This window comes from Anomalospiza imberbis, chromosome 1 (genome assembly GCF_031753505.1).
Source record: "Anomalospiza imberbis isolate Cuckoo-Finch-1a 21T00152 chromosome 1, ASM3175350v1, whole genome shotgun sequence".
NCBI classification, from domain to species: domain Eukaryota; kingdom Metazoa; phylum Chordata; class Aves; order Passeriformes; family Viduidae; genus Anomalospiza; species Anomalospiza imberbis.
The window spans coordinates 33510704-33536194 of NC_089681.1; the positions used below are offsets into that span (position 1 = coordinate 33510704).

Sequence of the window (25491 nt, forward strand, 5' to 3'; positions counted from 1 at the left end):
ACACCTTCTCCAACTCTCCTCTGTTCTCTCTACTCCTCTGGTAGTAATCACTGAAACAAGTCTCTTGGCACACCAACGCACCCCCCTAAGTGCAGCTTCTGTCAGGAGAATTTGGTTCAGTCTATGGCTAACAAGAAAAGTCCAGCCACAAGCCACTCCATCATCTCCTTCCAACTCGAGAATTTCTTCTTCCATCATCTCGGATCCCAGACTGTCTCTCTTCTACTTCAGATCAAGGAGGAGTAATATTTTACAAAGCCTTCATTTCTCAGGAAAGGGTTAAAAGTTCAGACTCCCTGGACGGCTGATATCTCTGCCCAGCAGCCGATTCCCAAGGCCAAGGCTGGGCACCTTCCCCCCCTCCTCCTTCTCCTCCGCGCCGGCAAAGTTACAGGTGCCGTCCGGACTCTCTGTCTCTTCCCTCTGGGGGGGATGACAAAGACATCTCCGCTTCTCTCCACCCTTCCGTCCACAGGAGCTGCCTCGATTCCAGTCCTTCTATCCCTCGGCTCACCTCGACCAGGCCTCATGGCTCCCCCTCCCCCACCCAGCCCATGGCTGGGCAGGGGAGGTCTGCACAGCACCCTGACCGGAACCAAAGAGAGCGAGCTCTTGGGAGTTCTTGCTTTTAACCCCCTGTGTTCTCAGAGGTGTATCCCTATCTTCAGTGGTCACTTCAGGTGCCAATATCTAAACTTGACCACTGATTGGTTTGACCCAACTTCCTGAAAAAATCACTTCCATGTCAAACCACGACAACTAGGTTGCTCAAAGCTCCATCCAACCTGTCCTTGGATACTTCCAGGGATGGGGCATCCACAACCTCTCTGAGCAGTCTGTTCCAGCATCTTGCCACACTCATAGTAAAGAATTTCTTCTCAATATCTAACCTGAACTTAACCTCTTTAAGGTTAAAGCCATTTCCTCTTGTGCTGTCACTACATGCCCTTGTAAAGAGTCCCTCCGCAGATTTCCACTAAGTCCCCTTTAGGTGCTGGAAGGTTCTGTAAGGCTTCCTGGGGACTTCTCCAGGCTGAATAACCCCAACTCTCTATGTCTTTATGGGAGAGGTGCTCCAGCCCTCTGATCATCTTTTGTGGCCCTCTGGGCTCACTCAGTCAGATCCATGTTCTTCCTATATTGGAGGGCACAGAGCTGGATGGAGGACTCCAGGTGGGGTGTTAAGAGAGCAGAGTAGAAGGGGAGAATCACCTCCCTTGACCTGCTGGTCACATATGCAATAAAGAGAAAATCAGCCTTCCCATGTCCAGGACTCTACATGGCTTTATCATTCAAAATTAGCACTGCAATATCATCTGCAAAGCAGCTGATAAAAATGCACATCACAAAACAAAGTCAAAAGATGGTCTTGAAATACTGCTTAGCAAGTAAAGCTGGATTGGCTTTGGACAACGGTAGTGGCCGTGTACTTGGAGTTCAAGGTGGCCCTGTTGGGGCATCCTGCTTCTCAGGTGAAAGTGTAATTTGGAAACATCAGTTCTCTCACAGTTGTTTTGACTGGATTGTGGTTCGGTTGTGATTGCATTTCTGACTTTTGAAGTCAAAATATGACTTTATGTCCACATTATTTCAAATAGTTTCTGTCTTTGCCATACTGATGTTAAAACTGCCAGCAAAATGTTTTCTTTGAGCTCTTTTTGTCTTGATATGTTACATGCCCTCCTATTTTCTGTTTAGTTTTGAGGAAGAAATTGCACAGCAGAAAGAACAGTTAATTTAAACTTGGCTCATTTCTTCTCAAAGGGATATTTGCTTCACTCAAGACAAATGGCTTAAACAATATTATATAATATTACATTATTAACTTGGAGCTTAGAAAATACAGGTTCTTAAGAACCTGAGACTGGCAATTTGTAAAAATCTAAATTACTTGTTAGTCTCATATTAAAGGTTATTTGCTAATGATTTTAAGAAATAGTCCCATGAACTGTCAAGTACTGCTTTTTCAAGATGAGTCATGACAACCATGTGTTTGAAAGATCAAGATGGGATCTCTTTGCCAAAAGGAAAGCAATGAAATAGCCATTCCAAACTTGACTTTTCTCCTCATTTACAGACCTTGTATCTTCTTGTGTTTCAAATACAACATGCTCAAATGCAGCCTTTGAGAAAATGAAATGCACTGCCAGTATTGTTGATACTTTCATTAAAGTAATGCTTTTGAGATTGCTTTTGTGGAAAATTTACTGTGTATAAACATGGTATGGGTCACTAATTTTACATTGAGGGAAGATCTGTCAGGCCTGCTGTTTGCAGTTGATAGCAGTTGTAATGTGTCTGCCATCTATTTTCAAATATTGTGTTTGACTTTTCATACTGATGTACAATATGATGTAAATGTGTGTAGGAGTCCTCAGGATGGGACAGGATTTACTATATGTTCTAAATATTTCAGATTAAAATGATCAGTATTCTGCTTTTGATCTGTTCCCTTCAGTCTTACATATGAACTGACTTTGCAGTTGATTTTAGGGAAAACATAGTACAAAGTAAAGTTGTGAACAGATTCCTGTTTTGGAATTCAGTTTGTTGAACTTTATAAGAGTTAGCAGTAGACCCAAGTTCTGACATGTTTCCTCTTATCATAGACTAAAATATTCAGTGCTAACCGCACTGGGGGTTAGTTAAGATTGTGTAGCATTTCTCCTCAGAATTAAGTCTTTGTGAGAATTGTCTTGTTTCTACTGTAGATATTTACCTACATACCTAAATTTTATTGCTTCTTTACTCAAATGAAATGAGTATTGTCTTAGATGCTTGAAAGATGTAATTTGTTATTACTGCTGCTTATAGCAAACCTGCACTTCTGTGTGAAAAGCGAGCAAGTCTGGTTTCTGTTGAACACAAAACTGTCATTATGTTAAATATCCCTTAATACTCTACATTCAGTCATTGCTGTTGGATTGTCACAAAGTCTGTGGGGTTTTTTCCTCTTTTATTCTCACAAGTGGGATTTGTAGTTTTTGAATTTACACAGTACTAAAGTTAAGTGCCAGTTTTGTCACATCTACGTCATTATAAAAATTAGCATAGACCAATTGTCCTGAAGTTGATATTTATTTAATAGCAGAGTATTTAATTATTTTATTGTAAGTCAAATTAATTTCAATTGCTCCTGCTTTTCCTTTCACTTTTTGTTTGATAGGCTGCAGTTTATGGCTGTTGGTTTTCTCATCAAATAGTGCCAGTTCTTGTTGTTCTCAGGAGTGTTTGTGCTTGGGCTCAGTTAAGTTTTGTGGCTCTGTCTAGTGCTGATGGAAATTACTGCTTGAAGTCCATTAGTAGAAAATCTAACTTTCTTCAGTTTCTCTTCTGTACCTCATCTCATCCACTTATATTTTGGACATTTAATAATACCAAAATTTGGAGCATTACTTGTTTTTCTGTGTACCACATGCTGAGTGCTTAAGGCAAGGGGTCAGTCATCAGTGTTTGCTGTTCTTTGTCGCCGTTCACCACTCAGCATCACAAAGTGCTGCTTCAGGTGCTTTTTAGAATTGATGAGAGTGGATGATGCAACGCTAAATTAGCTTATTATTTCTTCTCAAATTTATAAAAGACAGCTGTCCCTGTGTTCAAGTTTCTCCCAAGTGACACTGGTTGTAATCAGTAGCATCTCCTTTCTTCATTGAGGTCTCTTGGAAGGATGTGAAAGCTCAGAATTTCAGGATCTGCAAGATACAGTGTCTGTGCATTTCCTGCTTGCTTCTTGTGGGAACAGGCTTTTCACATGCAAGGCAATGTCTGCAAGCCACCAGCAGTTAGAAGACTGCTGAATGTGCATGAGACATGAGATTTTTGTGACTTCCTGGGAAATGTTAGTCTTCTCTTAAAAAGGAGATCTAGGTGCAGAGACCTGAGTGTTCATCACCAGGTATGGCAGAATAATTTGCCATATCCTGAACTAAAAGTTAGAGGTCCCACTTGCATTAAACACAACAGCAAGTTTCTGTTTCAAGGGAAACACAGGCAATGTATCAAATCCTGCTGAGTTCACACACTGTTCTGCCCTGCCTAGTTATCAGAAACCTTGAAACTTCACCAAATTATTTTATCCTTATTCCTCTACCTTGATTGAGTCATATGATACATGAAAGAAAACCTACTTTATCCTTGGATTAATTAGTATGGTTTTGTTTTGCTATTAATAATAAATGTATTCTTGTCTGACTTTTATCTAGTTAAAACTTTCATCTAATTCAAATCTCAGCCATTGAATCTTGCCAGCAGTCAGTCTGCAGATTTTGGGAACCTTTAACTATTAAAAATCCTTAGAAGTATTTATGTTTTGAGATGAGGTGAAAAAAAGATTTTAAGCTGATTCAAAAAATATATTTACTGGCAGGCACATTCTGTAGAGTGTAAAATAATTTCTTTATAAAAAATCCCAGACTCTTCATAACTAGCTACATTTTGTTAAAAACACATTGTAGCACTAGATGTTAATACATTTATGTAACATAGTGTGTTTATAGAGCATTTTTTTCTATGCTGTAGTATTTCCATTCTGGTTCTGCTTTTTTTGCTTGCTAAACTTCCTTTGCTGAGTTCCTCTCATGTACCCTCAGCATGGATGGAAGCAACTCATGGTCTTGAACTTTTCTCTGTGGGTTGAGGCCCATTTCCACCAGAGAGCGCCTTTCTGTGTATAACCCATAGAGAGCACTGGCAAGCACTCCTCTTCAGAGGCTCTGAGCAGGGCAGAACAACCTTTTTTAGTCTGCAGGAGGTGAAAGAACTGAGCCAGGAACTGACCATTTCCAGATTGCACTGAAAGAACCCCTTTTTCTTCTTTTGTATCCCTTCTTAATTAAAGGCAAAGGAGTGAAGCAGTAGAGATTAAAAAAAAAAAAAAAGAAATCCTCATGAAATATTACTCAAAAATTTCAATTAACCATAATCATCAAACTTGTCTTAAAAAAAAAGAACACAATTGCCAGTGGACATGCCCATACAGAACTTAATTGCTATATATGGCACACACCTCAGTACTGAATTCTCCAGTTAGGTGTTACAGATACTTGCACGTGGAATGCTCTGAGTGGATGTTTGTGAAAGTTATGAGAGCCTTGATGAGCTGTCTTCAAGAAGCATAAACAGTTTATGAAATGAAGAGAGAAGTCAACAGTAATACCTAAGAACTGAGAAGTCAACAGTAATATCTAAGAGGTTGAGAGGGGAGGGAGTGTCTTTTCATTGCCCTTGTATGGACAGAAATCAAAAGGTTCTTAGCACTGTGGGTGCATGTACTGCTAATACAGAGACTGAGCAATGCCAGATGCTACGAATTCCAGTGATAGGATTTCTGTGCCCTTCAAGATGAGATGCGAAGGTCAGAAAAACTAGATTTATCTACAGTATTCTACTCATTTTTCATCATCTGGTAAGAGGAGGAATCCTAGTTTTCAATTAGTAGTTTTCAGTTAGACGTTCTAAGTTGATGAAATGTCCATGTCATTAACATTTAAGTCAACAGGTTTTCAGTTTTGACTTGAAAACCAATGTTTTTTTGTAATGTTCAGTTAGAGGAGTTTGAAAAAAATACCTAATATTTAAGTACTGTATGTTTGTGTCTACATTTATTGAAATGTAACACATGTAAATCACTATACTGTTTTAGTTGTTTATCTGAGCAGTAATATCCTTATAGTGCATCACAGCAGTCAGTCCTAATGGTTTCTGGTTGTTCTCTAAGCTGGTATGGTGCCTTTCCAGTCTTTTTCACAAGAAGTGAGACTTAGTGCTGCCCAGTCAGCTTTCCTAAAAGTCAGTGGCCTCATGCCTTGAATAAAGCCTGGTGAGTCAGCTTTGCAAACTCTTACAAACACAGTTTGAAATGTCTTGCTATTTTGCAAATGAGGGCTGTTACTATACCTGTCAATTAGGGTACCCCTTTGGCTGCTCCAAACTGATAGGATTGAAGGGATTGTGAGGGTGGAATTGGATCCTCCTGGGTATGGTATAGAGAGTGAGAAGGGACTAAGAAGTTATGTTTTGGAATTAAAAAGACTGAAAAGGTGTTTTGAGATGGCTTTACCCCTTGTCTCAGATGTGGGTATGTTAGAAGGGCAAAGAACACAGATTGTTGTGGTATGTCCTGTCTGCCTGATTCACTCTGTCTTAAGAAAAAAAAAAAAAAAAAAAAAAAGAAGGAAAAAGAAAACAAACTTTAAAAAACTGTGAAATGCATGTAATGAGGACAAGGTTCTGTTTATCAGTTTCAATTATTTGAACATAAATTGTAAATGTTTTAGTGATGCTGCATCTTCTCCATGTCTACTGCAAAGTCACCTGCACTTGGGCAAAGAAAATGAAGTATTAATGAGATATATTTCTTAGAGAAAACTTAGATGAACCTCTTCTGCTGTGTAAGGTCTGTGTTTTATCCTAACATGAAAAAGTCTCTAATGCTAGAACTAGTTTTGAATGTCACCTGCTCATCCCCAAATTGAGTGTGTGATTCCTGTGAAACTATTTAAAAGGTAGCAACAACTCTGTAATTTCATTGGAAGCATGTATTCACTGCCTGGTAAAGTCAAAGAGCCTTTCCTTCTTTGCTGTCGCATGTTCCCTTGTTCCCATTCAGAGCAGCGTTTTCTGTCAGGAGTATTTTTTCACTCATTTCTCCTTTCCCCTTTTGTCTAGAATTAGTCTGTACACTGCAGTGGAATGTTCCCGCTTCTCCATTAGTTTTATCTATATAGTGTTCTTCACAAAGCAATCTTTTTAACAACATCTGTGTACTTTCACTGCTTTTTCAGCCTTCAACTCCTGTTTTATTGCTACAATGATTCTTTTCTGTTACCTTCTTTTTACTTACACATAACTCCTTCTTTAACACTGTGATTATCGTGTTTGTGCACACCATATTGTTTTGACTTTAAATTTCTCATTTTACGATTCCTGTAAATATTAGTGAGATAGTTCTAGCAAGGGTATCTGACTGGGATGCTCCCACTTTTTATGTTTTCCTTAGATTTGTACTTCACAAGTGAAGAGTTTTGTGTGTGTGCGCATTCTTCTGAAAGCTCGTTTTCCTTCTGGTGATTGTCTGTTAATATATTTTCTTCAATATCACAGATGCTCTCCCTAATCTTCAGGTTTTGTCCCATTAGTATCATTTTCCAATTTGACCAGTATGCTTGATGCATCTTCTTTAGATAAGGAATTCTTATGGAAAATGCAAATGAGATAAAATTAAGATTGTAAAGCAGTTCCTGTTCTATTGGGGTAAAAGTCGTATGTAACTCCAAATAATGTTCATTTTGCTATGCAATGTAGTGCTTTGAGAAGGAGGGACATACTGAGAAAGGCCTGAGAAAAAGAAACCCCCTCAATTTCCTTTGAATATGTTTTTCTGCTGTATGTATTCTCCTTATGGAACCAGATTATTTCTTCCTGGACTGAGGATCTTTCTCACAGATTCCCTCTATTGCATGGAAAAGAGAAGAGTAGAAAGTAGGATTCACACTACTCCAGAAGGGGCCTTGTTCCCATTTCACTTTCAGCTGCTCTGCTGCAGAAAGGTTGGGCCTGAGCTCATAATGTTGATCATAGTGTTGGAGCAGGTTTCCCCAGAGCCTTGGGCAGGGCTGCTTTCCTTAGTAGGACTGTCCTTAGGGAGAGGAGTAAACAGAAGGAGTGATGGGGCAGCATTGACAAAAATCATATGTACAGGACAGCCACTATTTCTTCACAATTTCCATTTTATTTTCCTGTGAGTACAGCCACAGTCTCTAAAACTGTTTTCCAGTTTCCTGGAGAAACCATAAGTTAATGATCAGTGCTGTCTTTAAGGAGAATGAAGTGGTGTAATGGGATAAGGTAGAAATAGAAGGAATTACAGGGAAGGACCCACAAGAATCATCAAGTCCAACTCATGGCCCTGCACAGCATCATCCCTAAGTCACACCCTGTGCCCGAGAGCATTGTCCAAACACTCCTTGAACTTTGTCAGGCTCAGTGCTGTGACCACTTAATTGAGGAGCCTGTGCCCAGCCACCCTTGGGGGGGAAGAACCTTTTTTTCTAATATTTACCCTAAAGCAAAAGGAGATAATTCTGTTTCTTGATCATATAGGAAAAGAGCAGGTACAAAGCTGCAAAAGTGGTTCTGTGGGCTTGACAATTATTTTTAAGTGCTTCATCCACAGCTTCCTTAAATAGTTTGCAAATCCCAGCAATGAAATGTCTGGGTAAGGCTATGCTGGTCTGTGCCCAGCTGCACTGCCCAGTGCTGTGAGAGGAGGACAGAGCCGGGGGAAATAAATTGGGGATGTTTATGCTGTGTGCCAAGGTAATAGGGAAATGGTGCTAATGCAGAAGGGGAAAGGCTTGTTCTGTAGTCTGTGAACTGCTTCAGTGAAGGCAAGACAGAGCATTATGCTTGTCTGTGTACTTTGCCTTTTATAAGCAGGAAAACTTCTGAGTAGTGAGGTGCAAACCCGCCTGGGGTTTGGCATTCAGGAGGGAACTCTGGAGCTAAAGCTTAGGTAGATTTCCCCACTCGACAGTGTGTTAAAAAAATGCTTAAGATATTTGTCGTGGTACTGAGTTAAAGCAAGATAAATGATGTCATTTAATATACAGATGCACTGACACTAGAGTTTGTAGTGTGGATCATTTGTTATTTGTGCTTTTTTGTATTTACAGGAGAGTTGGGTGCTGGGGGGATTTGAGCCATAAGTTGTTGCTGAGAGAAGAGTATTTATTGCAGCAGAACTAAAATTACAGGCAAAAAATTAAAGTACTCTAGGGGGAAAAGAATAATTCTAGTGTGCCAGATACTCAGTATTAAGCATGCTTAATATTCAGTTTAGTCTCATATGACATGTTTATGACCAATATGTATGCCCCAACAAAGGCACTGTTTAAAAATATATTCACTAATTAGTTTTGGTGCAGGAAGTAAAGAGAGTCCTTATATTCCTCTTCCACATCGATAGCACAGTTTGCTCTTCGACAGAGGAAGATGCAGAATGATTTCAAGTGTGCCAGGTTTGGGTTTCTCCAGGAGCCGTACACTTAAAATCAGCAGAAGGGAGGGAGGGGAGTTACTCTGTTCTCATCAAGCGCTGCTAATGTAGCCCGGGTGCCACGTGACTGCAGAAAAGGCTATTATCTCAATGAAAAGGAAACTGCTTTTTAGAGCAGCAACAGAACAGAAGCAGGAGGAATTTTCGAGTACTCCACCATGCTGGATTGTCAAAGGGGGATCTCTCTGATCAGCAGTTAGGGAAGGATTAGCGTGGCCAGTTTGTCAGCTGTCATTAGAAGCAGATGACAGAGATGATAAGCTGCTGTGTGCGCACGTCCTCACTCAGCATGTGCTTTGGTTTACATCAAGACATAACACAGGTTTGGGATAATGGAGAGCTGATATTTTTAAAGCTGTAAATTTACTGGTAATCGTCTGTTGGGTTTTTTTTCTTTTTCATTTTTCATTTTTTTTCTTTTTTCTTTTTTTCTTTTTTTTTCCTCCCCTCCTGTTTTTAATAAAAAAAAAAACAAACAGTGTGATGAGTGGGAGATTTATCTACATCTTGATCTGAAGACACAGAAAAACTAATAAGATCTGCCTTCATCTACAAGGGCTGGAAGACGACAAGGTGTGTTTCTGAAGTGCTGTGACTTCATTGTTAGTGCTTTCTCTTTGCACGTATGTGTGCTCCTGTGTGCATCATAGGTGTCTGGATGTTGGGGGTGCTGGGGGGCTAGGAGATGTTGGTTTGGGGGTGTGGGAGGAACAGCTAATTTCTGTTTGAGAAAGAGAGTTGAAAGGTAATGTTGCTAATTTACAGTTGCAAAGAAATAATGTAAATTCGAGTCTGCAGTTTCTGTTGTTCCCCTCCCCCGTTTTAATGGCTACAGGTGTACTTGTGGTTGCCTGTGACAGTTTTATGGGTTTATAAGGCTAAATATATCTTAGTGCACAGGAAATATTTTTGTAAGCAAGTTTTCTGGCATCCAGAATAATACACAAACCCATGTATATTTTCCCACTGTCAAGAGGAGGTGGAGCCTGAGAGTGTCTTTTTCATTGCAGTAATTACTATTCAATATTCAGTAATTTATATGCACATTAAAAAGTACAAAGTATGTCAGCTTTATTTTTGCAATAAAGCTTTCTTTTTCTGACCAAGAGCTTGAGTAGACAAAACACACTGAAATACTGGTAGTTGTTATGTAACTTTCTCTATAATCTTAATAGTTTTCTTCACAAGTACATGCTCATGTAAACAGAATGACATTCAGTTAATCTTCAGACCTCGTATTTATCTCATGGTTATGCATGATGATGTCATTAAATATCTCGGCAGTATTTACCTTTCTTTTAACCTTGGGAGGACAGCATTTAATATTGCAGATTAACTAACTAATAATATCCCCTCAGAAAGGTTACTGGTAGTTACTTGTATTAAAGTGAAGACAGTCTGCTGTCTCCCCTGCCTGGGAAGTTATTGCAGGCTTGTTGACTTTATTTTCCTCTCGTACACAGCATTAAGCCCAGCATTTCTCCTTAAATCACAGCAGTAATACTAATCCTGGACCACAAAAAAAAGAAGCCAAAATTAAGTGTTTGGATTTGTATAGGAGTGCTGGTTGTAATTGCTTTAGAAATTTGCCTCCAAAGTTAAGGGCAGGGTTGAGAGGATGCATATGATCAGTCATTACTGCGGTGCACTGGCAGTTTGCTAAAACTGTGTTTTCCCAGATTCATACTGAAATAGTGGTGGTGACTATGATGCTTAGAATTGCTTTAATAATTAACTAAATACATACAGGAAATGCCTTCGTTTATTTTATTTAGAACTTTGAAAAACTCATGCTACTTTGAGATAGGAGGGAGAAAGGAAAAAATTATTGTTTTTTTTTAATTAATGTAGTTGGTGTTTGAAGAGACTTTATTTCATACTGTGAGGGCAGAGCCAGAAATGTAAACAAGTTTGCGTTATTTGTTTGCGTGTTCTCTTTTGTCTTGGTTTGATTATTTTAATTGCAGCATAGTAACATTTTGGTCCAGAGGCCTGGGGCAGGCGGTGCCGCTGCGTGGAGGCTTGAGAGCCTGTCACGTTCACGCGCCGAATGTCGAAGCCACAAGAACAATGAAACTTCCTCTCTGCTTCTTGTGTTTTCTTCCTTTATTTCATTACAGAAGATCTAACAAGATAGTGGGGGCTGAGTTGTGCTTTCTGATATGTTGGCACCTATGTTTTGTAGAAAAATAAATTTTTGCTGCTTGTACAGTCATTTTGATTTCCCTGATGCCTTTTAGGATGTATTAAGGAGGGGAAATTGGAACAAAATCAACCTTTTGTGTAGACTGTGTTCTTCAGGTGGCTCTGTGTTCTCACAAAACTCAAGTTGGGATGTTTTCTTTCGTGAGCGGTTTCTTACAGAATTATTGTATCTAGCAGATATAAAACTATCTTTGACCAGAGTATATTTGTTTGCCCACTTTTCAAAATTGTGTATACTTCTGTAGTCAACAGGGTTATGCTGGTAATGTTCAAAAGGTTTTGCTCTTCTTGTTTTTTTCCCCTGTTTTGTTGTCATCTCTGTAAGGGAAATTTCTTGTGCGAGGAAGGAGGGAAGGTGACTGCATTGCAAAATATACTAATATTGTAAGAAAAAAACCCTCCTTGGAAAGTGTGACCTAGAGGTGTACTTTGAAATGTTTTTGGTTTTTTTTTTCACTCCAGAGTTCTTAGAACAATTTTTAATAATAAATGTCATTGGGAAGTCAACTGTCTGGTTAGATTTTATAATGACATTTTACTTACTTATTTAGGCTAGTTAGAGAAAAAATGAGGGAAGGTGTGAAAACAGCCTTGATTCTCAGAATCTACTGTATTAAATGGAATAAGTTTATTAGCACATTAATCATAATAGCCCCATAATTCTAGTAAGAAAGCTGAGTTAAGGACTGAGGACTGGATCTACAAGCCAAGCTGTTGGAGCTGAGTAAGTGAGAAGGGTGTTAGTAAGTTGATAATCACAGCACTTGTGAGGAAATCCTGACAGGAGTCATTTTACTGCCTGCATTCCTCCTTGGCTTCTCTTGCTGCTCTATGTTCATCTGTGGCAGGCCTAGAAGGATGCCTGAAGTGGACTAAAAATTATGATTAGCAGGTAAAGCTTTGGTCTCTGGAGAGGTGAGGTGTAAGATGTGAAAGGCTGGTCTTCCAGAAGCGGGCTGGTCTCAGTACCCAGGAGCCAGGCTGATCCCTGCGTGGTTGCCCTGATCGCTGAAGGTGCACGGTGGGGCCCTGGGGAGGGCTGTCTGGGTGGTGAGGATACAGAGCATAAGGAACAGTGCAGGAGCTGGACAAAAATTGTGAATGAAGACTCAACCCAGAAGTTTATGATAAATGAATTGAATTTGCAGTGTGTGTTGTACCTGGATATCCTCTTTGCTGCTTCCATTTAATTTTCTCCTATGCACACTGTCCCTAAACAAACTTCATCAGGATGCTGTACTGCTGTGATTTTCCATTCCTGATAGCATAGGCTGTTGTGATTGAGCAACACCAGATTCTCATGAAGAAACTTCTGTTAGAACTGCTTGGAATAAAATTATTTTTGGTCCTTTTCCTGAAGTTTTGCCAGGTAATCAGTCCAAGTAGTTATAAATGTGTGTTATTTTTTGCTTTCAGGCTGTGTATTGCAGACTTCTGGTCAGCTCCTTCTATGAATGTAGTGGGTGTTCCTCTCTTCAGTAATTATATTCCATTACAATCCAAAATTAAAAATACTTGGAGTAGACATTGATTCTTTCTTAGCATTTGTGATTCTTTACCAGCAACTGTTTCATTATTAACAAAAATGAATTCTACTTTATTCTTACAAAGAGAATAAAATGTCTCATAGCTAGCATTCAGCTTTAATAGTAGAGTAACCTTGTTTTCTTTAGGCCACAGGATACAAGCATAGCTTTTTCAGGCCCATGGAGTGATTTATGACCTACAAAAGAGAGAAATTACGGTTTGATATCTTCCTATAGTAGACTAGTAGGAGAATCAAAGCATTAGTGAAGTCAGTGATAAAATTCTGATTTATTTCAGTTGAGTCATAGCATCCCCATAGAACTGTTCCTTTTTTTTACAGTGCCATTTCTGCTTTGGGGAGCTTATAGAGAGCTGTTGTAAAGCTTGTGGGGCGTTGCCTGTAAGCACTGTGGAGGCCAAAGGTATATATGGATTTAAGATGGAATTAGGCATCACTGAAGATAGGTTCAGAGGGAGGAGGAGGCGCAGCAACACTGCAGCTAAGCTTGTACCACTGATTGTCAGAGACAGAGAGCAGATACGGGGGGAAGGATCATCTACAGCTGCCTTGTACCTTCTTCCAAGATACCTGCTATTAGCTTCCATGACAGACTAGTCACAAACAAAATGTTTCTTTGGGTTGACTCACATAGCCATTTCTGTGAATATTTTATTTGATCACAGCCTGGATTCGTGTGTGTGTGTATACATATAGACACGCATGACTGCAAAGCTGGCGTTCATCAGATTTTATTTCTTGGCACTTAACTAAGTAAAGCAACAACATTTATATGAGTTTAATGCTTTTAAGTGCTTTAAAATGACAATTAAAATTTCATCTTCTTCTGTTATTGCTGGTTGCATTTTTTTACTAAAGCAAATAAAATGAAGACGGACATGACATTTGAAGTTGTTAGTAACTGTTACTCATGTTCACAGACCAGTTTTTGGACTCATGGATGTATTAAGAACATCAAGTTAATCATACTTTTTAAGTGTTAGCAAGACACTCATATGTGACTCTGACATAATTTGGTGGCTTTAATTTTTGAGCTTAGTAACAATGTGTATAGTTAGCACTCACGGTAGCTTTCCCAAAAGTCTAATGTCCATATAGCATATATTTAAGTACAAAACTGTAATTCTGCATGTTGAGAGGTGATACAAATATAATCTTTCATGCATATAGCTGTAGTCTCTCAAAAAGCATGTATTAAATTGGTTGCTCCCCAAACTTTAATAAGAAAAAAGCTTTTTCTACTTCCCAACTCTTACACTGCTGCTCCAGAGCAAATGGATGACACTGGCATGCGTAGCAGTATCAGCAGGAAGCACCTGCTGAGGGAATCTACCTGTCCATACAAGTACGGGACGGGAGTAGAGGCCAGGCTCTCCATCTGGTCTCTCCCATAACATCCGGAACCACATCCTTGCCGCTAGGCGGGCACCCTCTGGGACCAGGGTACTGGCATGCCATCATAGGCTGAGGAGGACACTGAGTTCTCCAGGACAGACACTCTCAATGCATTGCAGAGGCAGAGAGGATGGGTAAACTGTACTTGGGCATTGTACTGAACAGGATAATTTGGTATACAATTTTAAAAAGTGGTGCAGCATTCTGAACTTCTGAGGGGCACAGAGGACATCAAAGTGAAGTCCAATTCTCCTCACAGGCAACCGTTACCATGTAACAGCTGTAAAGTTACCATGACTGTGGCCATTTGTGGAGCTCAGTACTACCATTTGTTTGAGTATATGTTTGACTTCAGACTATTGTTAACTTGCAACCTTCAGGAACAAAGCAGCTTGAATTCTTGATTCTTAATTTGAAAATTTATTATTGTACACTGTTAAATGTATGCTTGTGAAAGCATCTCAGTATTATAGAAGAAAGTGTGGAGTATGTATCTTGTATATATGTGAGCAGTGGGTTATTCTTTCACCATAACAACAATATCAAATGTGTGGAAATATTATAGAGAATGTTTAGGTACACTTTCTGCAGCTCAGAGTTTTAATTCAGTACTTGGCATTCTAAATAACGGCCTAAAATTTCAACATGCTTCCTAGTAATGGGTGGTTAAATAGAAAAGAAAGATAAACCCTCTTGGTGCAGTAGGAATGTGAAAATTGAAAACATGAGTTCAGTTTTTGCTGAGGTGCTAGAGAAGACGCATAGAGTTGGAGTTACTGAAGTGCAAGAAAAGTTTCAGTAAGATTATGTGCTTTCAGTAACAGTATCTATTCTGGGGCTGAAGGAACATAATTTTGATACCCAGGTTAGAGATATGAAAGGTGGCATGCAACATAGGCATCTTTTGCTGAAGGCTGAAGGTTGCACATCACATTGCAGACATGTTAAGCTTGTCCTAGTGACCAGGAGGACCAACACCTCTATAGCTGTGTGAAGTCATTGAAACTCAAATTGATAAATGAAAGAACTGAAATTCAAATATGATAGGTTTAATATCTCTGTGCGTAGGTCCTGTAACTCTACATGTTAGGTACTGTATGCACCTTGTATGGAAACATGCTATGTTTCTGTCTGGATTGCCCTCTACTTTTTACCTATACACAACCATGTTTCCAGCTTTTTATCAATGGAATATGTTTTATCTAGTGCAAACAGACTGGTGTTTGACAGGCAGTTAACTGGAGTGAAATCCTAATGTAGGCAAGCCCACATTACAGAGATGTGTAAATGCCTTTGTTTATGTGATTGGTCATATTTCTCTCATTTCTAAGATAGGTGTCTTGAAAATCACGCCAAACTGTATAAGCTTTCTGGTGTTGTAAGTAATGTGTACATTTGTGTCAGTTATGAAATGAGAAAACGTTCATGGATTTGAGTTTTTCCACAGTGTCTTATGCTTTTGAGAGTTGCTCCATTTTTCCTGTCTCTTGAGTCTGATTTTCTTCTTGCTCTTTGGTGGTTTCTGGGGAGGAAGTTGGTGTGCGAATTGAAGTGGACAAATAACAGTTTGGAAACTGAGATTGGCAGAGAAGATTCAGTAGGAGTCAAAATATGCTTAACTCACTCTTCCAGAAGTATCATTAACTGCAAATGAAAGCTGTTTAAATACAAATGTTCCCATAATATTATCCGCTTCTGTGTTGCTGGATTTGCTTCATTTATCACCTATGCTATTTACAAAGTTTTATTTTAAATCACAGTAGATATGAATAGTAGGCTTCAAAATCAGTCTCAGAAATTGTTAATAATTGTGAACTACAAGAGAAAAATCTAGATTAAATAAACAACTTATGTGGGAACTTGGACTTCTTTTCCAGTGAAAATGCTTGCAGGCTTAGTATTTTTTGCAGCAATAATTTAATATTTATTAAATGCATCATGTAAGGCTAAAATGATTTATAATAACGTTTGGTTTGGTTTTTTAACTTAGCTACCTACCTAATACAAACAAAAGGATGTAAGAGTGATATATAGACATAGATATTCTGGCCTTGTATTTTTTTATTTAATTTGGTGTTTAAAGAGAAATTTTAGTGATATTAACCTGCTTTTTTTTTTGTCCTTGAGTATTAAGAATGACAAACAATTCTTGATAACTGGAGAAATAGAATCACAGACCTGAAATTGCAATACAGAGTCTTGAAGGTTGTTTTCAGTAGTAACACCTGTCTCCTCTTTGGTGATGTTTTGATGCAAACAGATCTTTTCCTCTTTAAAAGTAGAAATTAAGTAAACCTGTTGTATATTAAGGAAAAAAAGAAAAAGGTACTTCCTTCTGAAGGTACTTCCTTCCTTCCTTCTTCTGATATTTTTTCACTGTTGTTTTATTAGACCCTGGTTTTGCTATTCCTGGGTTTATTAGAGGTGCTGACGTAGCCTAATCCATAAGCAGCTGAGTGAGTGGCTCTGTTAAGAGCCTTAGCCTATGGGAATACAGAAGGTAGGAGCCAGTCTACAGAGCTGGGGTCAGTGTGGAGGGGTTTTGGCAAAGTCTCAAGTAGAACTGGGGGTTTCTTAAACCTGTGGGCTTGAGTAGCTGAGAAAAACCTCTTTCTCCGTCAAGATGTAGGTGGATTTTACAGAAAATCGTATTAAATCCCAATCTGTAACACTGAACATTAATGTTAGCCATTTATTTGATTGTTACAGCATGTGTTAAAGAGCTGCTGCCGCCCATTTGCAGGCTAATGTGTTTATTAGACGATCTTCCCAGTGGCATCTTGAAGTGTCTGTCAGGTAAAAAATTCATGAGCATTATTGGCTTTCAGGCTGCAAATGGAATATGTTGTCTTCTTACTGTCTAATACACCACTCTAAAGCCATTACACAGGAGTGAGAGAAAAGAATGAGGAAGGAGCCTTCAGCTTAAAAATGTGAGTAGTAGGTGTTGGAGCCAGTTTTCAGTTTTTATACATGGATTCAATTCCAAGTAAATTATGTTTCTTTTCTTAGTTCCAGTTTGTGGAGTTGAAGAATAGAGTTTGCTAAATACTACCATAAATCTTGTTTTAATGTTGCCTGTAATATACTGTCTTTAAAATAGAAAGAATAGAAAAGATAGAAGAGGCTACAGGTGCGTATCAGATTTTAATACAAATTCTTTATAGGTGACTAGAGTCTTTCAGCTTGCTGCTCTCACCTTCCTTATAGAAGCTCTGTTTTCCCTTATTGCTTTATACTGTGTGACTGTTGTAGGGTGGCAAAGGTTTTCGACAGTTTTACCTATAGTAAAGGTGGTAGTGCTGTTTTGAGAAAGAAGCGTACCCTTAAATAAATTAGTTTATGTTTTGAATCTGAAGTTGCCATCACCAACCAAGGTATTGGACATCTTGTTTATTTTGGCAGATTGGCATTGTTTTGTTTGGGGTTCCAGGTGTTTAGTGGTGAAGGACAGGAAGACATAAGTTGGTTGTAGAGCATGTGGCTTACTTATACCAGGGGTTCAGGAGGATGATTTAATATATTTCTTACCTTTCTTTTCTGTCACGCTTCTTATTAGTGGATCTCTTGCTTAAATCTTATTTTACCAGACAATGCAGTCTTTTTTTCCCTTATTTCTTGTACTTCCCTTGATTTTTACTTCTTGGTTCTTTTATTAGTTTTCAAACCTTTATTCACGTCTGTCTGGATTTGTCAAAACACCTGTGCCGAGCGAGTTTGCGTGCGAAAAGGTCGAGCTTCTGCGGGTGCGGTGCGGCACGTGGGGCGGGCAGGCTGTGTCACTGCCTGGGACTCTGGCGGGTGCTGCCGTGGAATGTGCTGGGAGTTAAAGTTCCTCCTGAGCTGCTGTGGCTGACCAAGGAAAGGTTGGCTTTAGGCTCCAGTGGCTTCCCCCTCTCTGATCTAGTATCTTATCCTGCCTCTGACAGCAATTTCCTTTGGAGGCCTGGGAAAGTGGCTTGCAAGTGTTGCCTTCGCCGAAAAGATTGCAGATTGCAGTATGTATCGATATTAAATGTTTTCCAGGTCTGAATTGAAGCCAGTGAAAAAAGAGTTCATAAGCAGGAAAAAATGTGAAGAATCAGAATTTGCATGTTACTTCCAACTTTCCTCTGGCTTCTACCAGAATTAATGTTACACAGAGCACATTTCTAATTTTGAAACTGAGATAGAAAGCTTTCTAGTCATGGCAACTTCACAGGAAAAAAGGATGAATTATAATGGCTGTATGTCTGAGTAAACAACCACACTGTTTTTTTTCAAATTAGCTGTTAGGGAAATTTTTTTTGCCAAACTTTTCACTGACTTATGAAAGTATAGTTTTGGTCACTAAACAGTATTTTTCTGTTTATTACTCAGTAAAACACTGACTTCGGTAAATCTCTTTGATATGTATCAGTTGTATGTTCACTAGTTTCATCTCTTGGTGGGCTGGAGGGGTGGTAGTATAGTACTGCTACCTGATTGTCCACTTTGTGGTACTTTACCTTTTGTTTGCTACTTTTCAGGTTGAAATAGCAGCTTTGAAGGTGTAATCCTCACTTATTCTTTAACTGCATTTGTTAGGCTTATAATAAATCTGACAGTTTAACAGGCCTTGTTTGGAAGATGGCCTGCTCTGATAAGAGATAAAATGCACATTATCTTCTTCTCCATTGACTCTGGATGATTAACTGAATTCACTGGTGCTGAGGATCAGTGTTGGAAGGCTTGCTCTGCATGCCGTGTTCCTTCATGACATTTGAGGAGTTGAAGAGCTGTAAAAATTCACACAAGTGATTTGTGCTAGATATTTTCCTGTCTCCCACTTCATGGTGCCTCTGCTTTTCTTTCCCATTTGAAAGATGAATGTTTACTATTGCTTTATAATTAGGTTAAGCCTCTCTGTGTACTCCAACTTTAGCAGTTGCTGGTGGAGGATGTAAAGGAGGATGTGCCGTCATGACAAGAGCAGGGACTATTGTTTTATTACTGATAACAACAAAAACAAAACAAAAAAAAAAAAAGAAAAGAAAAAATAATTTAAGCATATTTCAGGCTGTATTGTTTCAGTCTCCCACATCTGGTAGAAACTGTTTAGCTGTCAATGAATGTAGTTACTAATATGTACTATTCTAACATTTTAAAATTTCATTTTTCAATGTTTGTGATTTACATTTATCAATTGGAATAATTAGCCAGTGGTTTTTTTTTTACAAGTATTTTGCATGCTTTGGCCACTGGTGGTGAAATGGAAAGAGAAGGAAAATGCACTTCTGATCTTAAATATAAATAGGAAAAAAGTATTAAGTTACCTGACATGTCCTGTTGGTACAGGTCATCAGTAGGAGAGTAAAATTAGTTCTTTGGATATTTTTAGTAATAATATATCTGATTCTCTAATTATCTCCTTCCTTGTAGGAAAATGCTACAGTGAGTGTATTTATATTTCCATTGCTCTATTGCTCATTTATGCCCAGTGGAATTAAAGCTTGAGTAGCATCTTAGTCAGCATTAGAAGTTCAGCTCCTAGTTATTTTTGTAATTTTGGTGTTTTGTTGGGGTAGGACACATGGAAAAAATATAATGTAGAGTAGAAGAATGTGGTACCACCACTGAAGGCAAAATACCAATTCCACAGTGGGATATTATGTTTGTATTTTGGAGTGCAGTTCAGCTCTCAAACAATTTACACAATGAAAAAGGGAGTGCCTGGTCTTGCATGAAAATTCATTCAGCGAGACATGCATTCAAATTTCACTTTGTAAGAAAATTTCTTTTAAAATAAAACTTAGTTCAGTGTCAGACATATCATGCTGCTATCTTTTTCATTATCAAGCATGTTTTTATCTCTCTCTCCTCAAAGCAGTGATTACTGCTGGTTTTGTTTTTACTAATTCCCAATTTGGTTAATAATTTTTCTATACCTTGCTAAATAACCCTTACCAACATTTTCTTGATTTTTGTATATGATAGAGCTGGTATTACATTTCCACTACTTCTGAAGCATTAAATGGATCAAATGGTTTAATTTCTCTATCTTTCTTCTTTCTGAAAATTCCTGTAGAGATGTATACAGGGGGGCAGGATAAATGCTGCTTTCTAATCGAAAGTAGTTCTCTTAAGGGGAAGTTTACTGGAGTAAAACTTTGAGTCTCTGACTTGTCATTCTACTCATGGTGTCTTTAGTTTTGAATTATCATGTTTCCTGGAAAAATTTAGACTTCAAATGTGGGACTTCTGTTTTCTGAGCTGAGAAGTTCTATGAGTAGTTCAGGAACCTAGGAGTATCTAAAAGTGCAATAAAATTCTTAAGCTCTCCTGTTAAAATATTGAATGATACAATGTTATGAATGTTTGTGTAGTATAAAACTGTTGGTAATAATTAATAACCAAGATATTTTGATTCAGATGTATTGAGTAAGTTAAGGCAGAAACCAAAAATTATAATATGCGATTTAGCTGCTTTGATCCACAGATGTTTATTTCTGTGTCTAAATTTCATCTATCAATTCAATAAAATTTTATGATATTTTCTGTTTCTTGCTTGGTAATTTCCAAGGACCCTGCTCCTTGGTACTATATGTGCCCAGAAGGACTTCATTCAAAAAAACTTGGTTTTAGTTTCTTGCTTGTGCCACATGCAATTTGTAGAGGTACCCAAAATTTCTCAAGTTTTTCACCTAGTGGTATGCATTGGTCTTGATTGTGAATTAGCTCATGGAAAAATATGTCAAACAGCTGCTTTCTTTTTAAAAGACATGAGGAAACTGGAAGAGTGCTTGCCTCTTTGACTCATTAGAGTCATTGCTGAGAAGTGGAAGATGGAGCTTTGCTACCCTCCTCAGCCTAATGGAGTTAAACCTCAATCCCTGTGTCTCCAGACAGTGTTTGAACTGTTTACTCATGAGTTTAGTGGTACAGACACACCCCTAAGGACCGTGCACTGCAAGAGTTAATCAGCCTTGCCCTCTTTTCTTCATAAACATCCAGCTTTGGCAGGCAGGTAGCCTAGCCAAACCCAGGAGGCTGTCCTGCCTGCTGGGAAATACAGGCATGGGAGCTCTTTCTGAAGAGGAAACTCCATCTCCATCGCCCAGGTTCTGGCTGTTTTAGTTGGTAAGATAATGTTACACAAGAGTCTATCGACACCTTCTAAAAGTTGATTCTTCCTCATTTCTGCAAACTAGGGAATAGATTTTAGTTTCTGAATTCCAGAAGAATCCCTGACCTCTTAGGTATCCCAGTCAGACCCTAAATACCTAGGGAGACGAGGCTTTGGGGGGGAGGGGGCGGCACATCCTTTTGATTTTAGTACTGTGTGCTAGATACGATGAGTGAATTTTATTTTAGCCTTTGAGATTTTTTAGATTGCTTCAATATCATCTGTCTAGCTCTCCACTTTCCAAGACACCTATCTCTGGATTTTACATTCTGCTCTGGAGCACAGTCACCTGCAAGACAAGAAAATGGCCTACAAAAATCTTTGAGGTATAGAATAGGATTTTAATTAAAACATAAAGGAGAACAGAAAGCAAACATGGTAGTAGGTGGTAGATTGCCAGAAATGAATTATGATGAGTGAGAAAGACATGGGTAACTCATTCTAATAAACTGATAATGCTGCTGAGAAAAAGATGTAATAGCCTGTAAGTGCAAACAAAATGAAAGAAATACATATATTATTTGTTTAGTACTATTTGCTATGTTTAATAAGGAGAGAAGAAGGTGCTAATTTTGTAATAATGATACTGCTTTTGTTCCCCTTAATTCAGAAGGATAAAGTTTAGAGTTTATGGTGGGAGATGAGTTTTAATATGTCCTCCAAAGGCTGATAGTGTGGACCTAGTGGGATTCCTACAGAATAGCATTAGTGTGAATGCAAGAAGAATTGATTTATGCATTGGTGGAGCTACTGTTGAAACTTTGGTACCCACAAAATAAAACTTACTTTGAGGTAGGTCTGACAGAGTAGGTAGGAAAGCTGTCAGTAACAGTTTCTGTATGCTTTCTTGAGGAGGAAGGGGTTTTGGAGGATGGTGTCCACCGTAAATGCTTACCTTCTTATTGCTTGGGATGGAAGGGGAAGATGACAGTTGAGGGTTTGACAGTATTTGTGAATTGTTATGCTTGCTTTTCTCAAGAAAAATAGCTGCTTTACATTTCTCAGATATTACTTGGGAAGCATAAGAAATGAAGGGATTCCCCAGCCTAATTGTTCTTCTGAACTTTAGAAGAACAACTCACCATCTGAGTCTGGATCAGAGGTCAGATCTTGGGAATGTACAGCTTTCATCATGCTGACGATTTTTTCGGGCCTTGGTCAGTAAAAAATTTAGTCATTGAAACAGAGCTGCAAGGACAGTTCCAGCTCTCCACTGACAAAGCTTCTGTTTAAATATTGTCAGTTTCCTTAATGGTATCTTGCACTTTCCTCAGAGCTCTTATTTGTGATACTTGTGAAATTGCATAGTTTCAAAGAAGTGCTGAGCTCCTCATCTATGAATGTATATTGCTTCTCCTGTGCTCGGATAAATTCAGATGTGTGTGTCTCCTGGGGCTAGAAGTCAGTGAGGACAGACAGCAGTAGGGGAGCAGCAGGGGTCAAGGTCATGGTGTCAGCAGCAGGGCGTCACATCAACTGGAGACTGCAGTCGATCTCTCGCGCTCCACAGGGCGGCTGGCGTTGGTGTGACTCTGCCATTGCCCTGCTGAGGCCACTGGGAGTTCTGCAGCCAGGATAGAATGGTGGAGCTTGTGATGGTGCATCTTCCCTTGGAGAGTTGTGTCTGCTCTGCCACAGAATCTTCTTGCTCTGCTTACAGTGGGATCTTCTCAAAATAATAGCAATGTGTGTAGATATGAGTGTGTTTGTATAGACTCAGTAGAGAAAAAGATAATCCAGGTATCTTTCAAGTACAGACTGGTACCATTCATGTCAAAGACCAGGTGGAAGCTATATGTTACAGACATGATACAGTCTTTCTCATGAAACCTGAACAGTATCTAGAAGAAGGGAAATTACTCTACTCTCTGCTCAAACTGAGCAGAGTATTAAAAAAATACTGAGATCAGCTCAGTTGGTCAGAGCATGGAGTTAATAATACTAAGTTGTGGGTAAGTTAGTAATACAAGGTTGTGGGTTTGGCCCCGCTATGGACCATTCACTTAAGAGTTGGACTCAGTGGTCTGTGTGGGTCCCTTCTAATACAGAATATTCAGTGAAAAAATACTTTCAGTAAAAATAAATTTTCATTTTCTTTTAGTCTAGGGAAATGTTAGGTGGTGGTCAGTTCTGAATCTAAGATGGCTCCAACTCATTGTTTGCTTGCTCAGCTTTCAGTGAATAGCCTTTCTCAGCATTAACTGCTCAGACCTTAGTCTTTCAGCTCTTTCTGTCAATATCTGAAATATCTTCACTCAGTTGGCTCATTGGGAAAACCAAGATTTCTACATCTGATTGCCAACACACAGGCTGGCAGCTAGATTTTTAAAAATGTCAAAAAGAAAAAGGGAAGGGGAATGTGTCTTTAACCCCTAGCAATTCCCTTATTAGGTTCAGTGCATGGCTGACCAGGCCAGCGAAGGGAAAGGAACTGGTGGGGCAGAAATTAAGGGCAAGAAGGAGGTGGTGAACTCCCTTGTTTTGATACCTGATTTCCACTTTATGCCAAAATGAAGTGGTCCTACAATTACAGGCTCCAGCTCTTAGTTTAGTATGGTATGAGTCACCTCTTGGATACGCTCACCTCCTTCATGCCCCTCATGCTTATTTTTCTGCTAATCCCAAACATTACAGGAACTCTCTGAAATGTATAGCAACGCCTCTTTGCCATCATCCTCACAAAACTGGCAGCAACTAGGCAGATGCTGATCTGGGACTGCCCCATCTTCCATGAATTTTTGATCATTTACATCATCTCCCTATGTCCTTTGGTGATTTCTGCCTCCAGAATATTGGTACTTGTTGAGAAATATGTAATCTGAGGCAGGCGAGTTTCGAGTCCTTCTACAGGGCATAGGGAAGCCAACAGTTGGGAGCAGGGCAAGATTTCCACGGGCTGTTTATTGCACAAATTATAAGCTTGTGTTCTTTTTCTACATTAGCTTGACCAGTTATTCTCCTTATGAGGTAGAGTATATGTGCAAAGTATTTATCAGTTCCTCAGCAATTTCTAGTGGCGACAGATGCTCTGTTTCTACAGTTTCGTACGTGTACTTTTGCAGGCATTATCTTCTTATTTTTAACTAAAACTGCATGAGCTACCTTTTCACATAGCTGGGACACATTTTATTTCATGTATTTCAGTTCTGTTGTGTTTTTCTTGTTGTATAGCACTATGGCTTCCCCTTTGTCTTTCATCATTCAACCTTGCAAATTTGCCATGAAAATTCAGCAACCCAGGCACAAAATATACTTACCTGTTCTTACATAATTGGTAATAATCAAAGAGATGATAATGCTTTACTTGCCCACTACAAATTTTCTTCTCAAGGAGTTTTGTGTAGCATTTTGTAGGGTCATAAACACAATGGTTTTATTGGTGCCTTTCAAACAATCTCTGTTTCGAATGATAGATTTGCCAAGTAAAATCATAGTTGAGTACAGAATGAGAAACTTGTAAATATTAACTGAGAACTCAAGACTTTTCCACCATAACCCTTTCTTGCACTTTCTTCCTTCTAGTTGCTGATATGTGTTCAAGATGAGTGGGATGGGAGAAAATACCTCTGACCCATCCAGAGCAGAGTCAAGAAAGCGCAAGGATCCCGATCAAGTTGGACCCAGGTTAGACCATTTACTTCTGGAAATATTGAGTGAATGAGCTAAAAAAAAAGGTTACATGTGCTTCTGTTTTTCAGTTAGAAGATGACAAACAACATTCTTGCAAAGAGAAGTCAGTGCCAAACCTACTTTATTGCAGTAATTCTGTGTTGTTGAGGATTTGGGGTGGGGATGAGAACTATTCTCCTTTATTGTTATTTGTTTGTTTATTTTTGAATCCAGTGTTGTGCCAAAATGCAGAATTTTGGTGACAATTTAGGAGAGATGTAAAAATGGTTTTTGGCATTCACTGCAAGAAGTCTTCAGTCACTCATTTTGTCAATCTGAGATTTTTTTTTTCACCACCTCTGTTGTACATTATAATCTAGGTCTTGAAAAATATTTTCCAGCTTTAGAGCAGTTCTGTTACCAACACAAATGCATTTTAAAGCATAACCACTTGTTCATCTTTTCTTAAGACTGCCATAAAGTCGCAAGGAGGCAGGGAGTATGGATTGCTCAGTGTAACTGTTTAAGCTGTTTTAT

General features: G+C 38.8%; 1 protein-coding gene across 4 annotated transcripts in view; it reads left to right on the forward strand.

Moving 5' to 3' along the window:
• Window positions 1–25491, forward strand: part of NCOA2 (nuclear receptor coactivator 2) — a 189482-nt gene that overhangs the window by 89950 nt on the left and 74041 nt on the right. For 3 of the 4 annotated variants that reach the window (XM_068186972.1, XM_068186965.1, XM_068186980.1), the window contains one exon: window positions 24868–24969. In XM_068186972.1, the coding sequence (XP_068043073.1) occupies window positions 24887–24969 (83 nt within the window). In that variant the 5' untranslated portion in view covers window positions 24868–24886. Of the gene's footprint in view, window positions 1–9486; window positions 9629–24867; window positions 24970–25491 lie in introns of those variants that run through there. The other variant, XM_068186991.1, reaches the window with a different exon arrangement.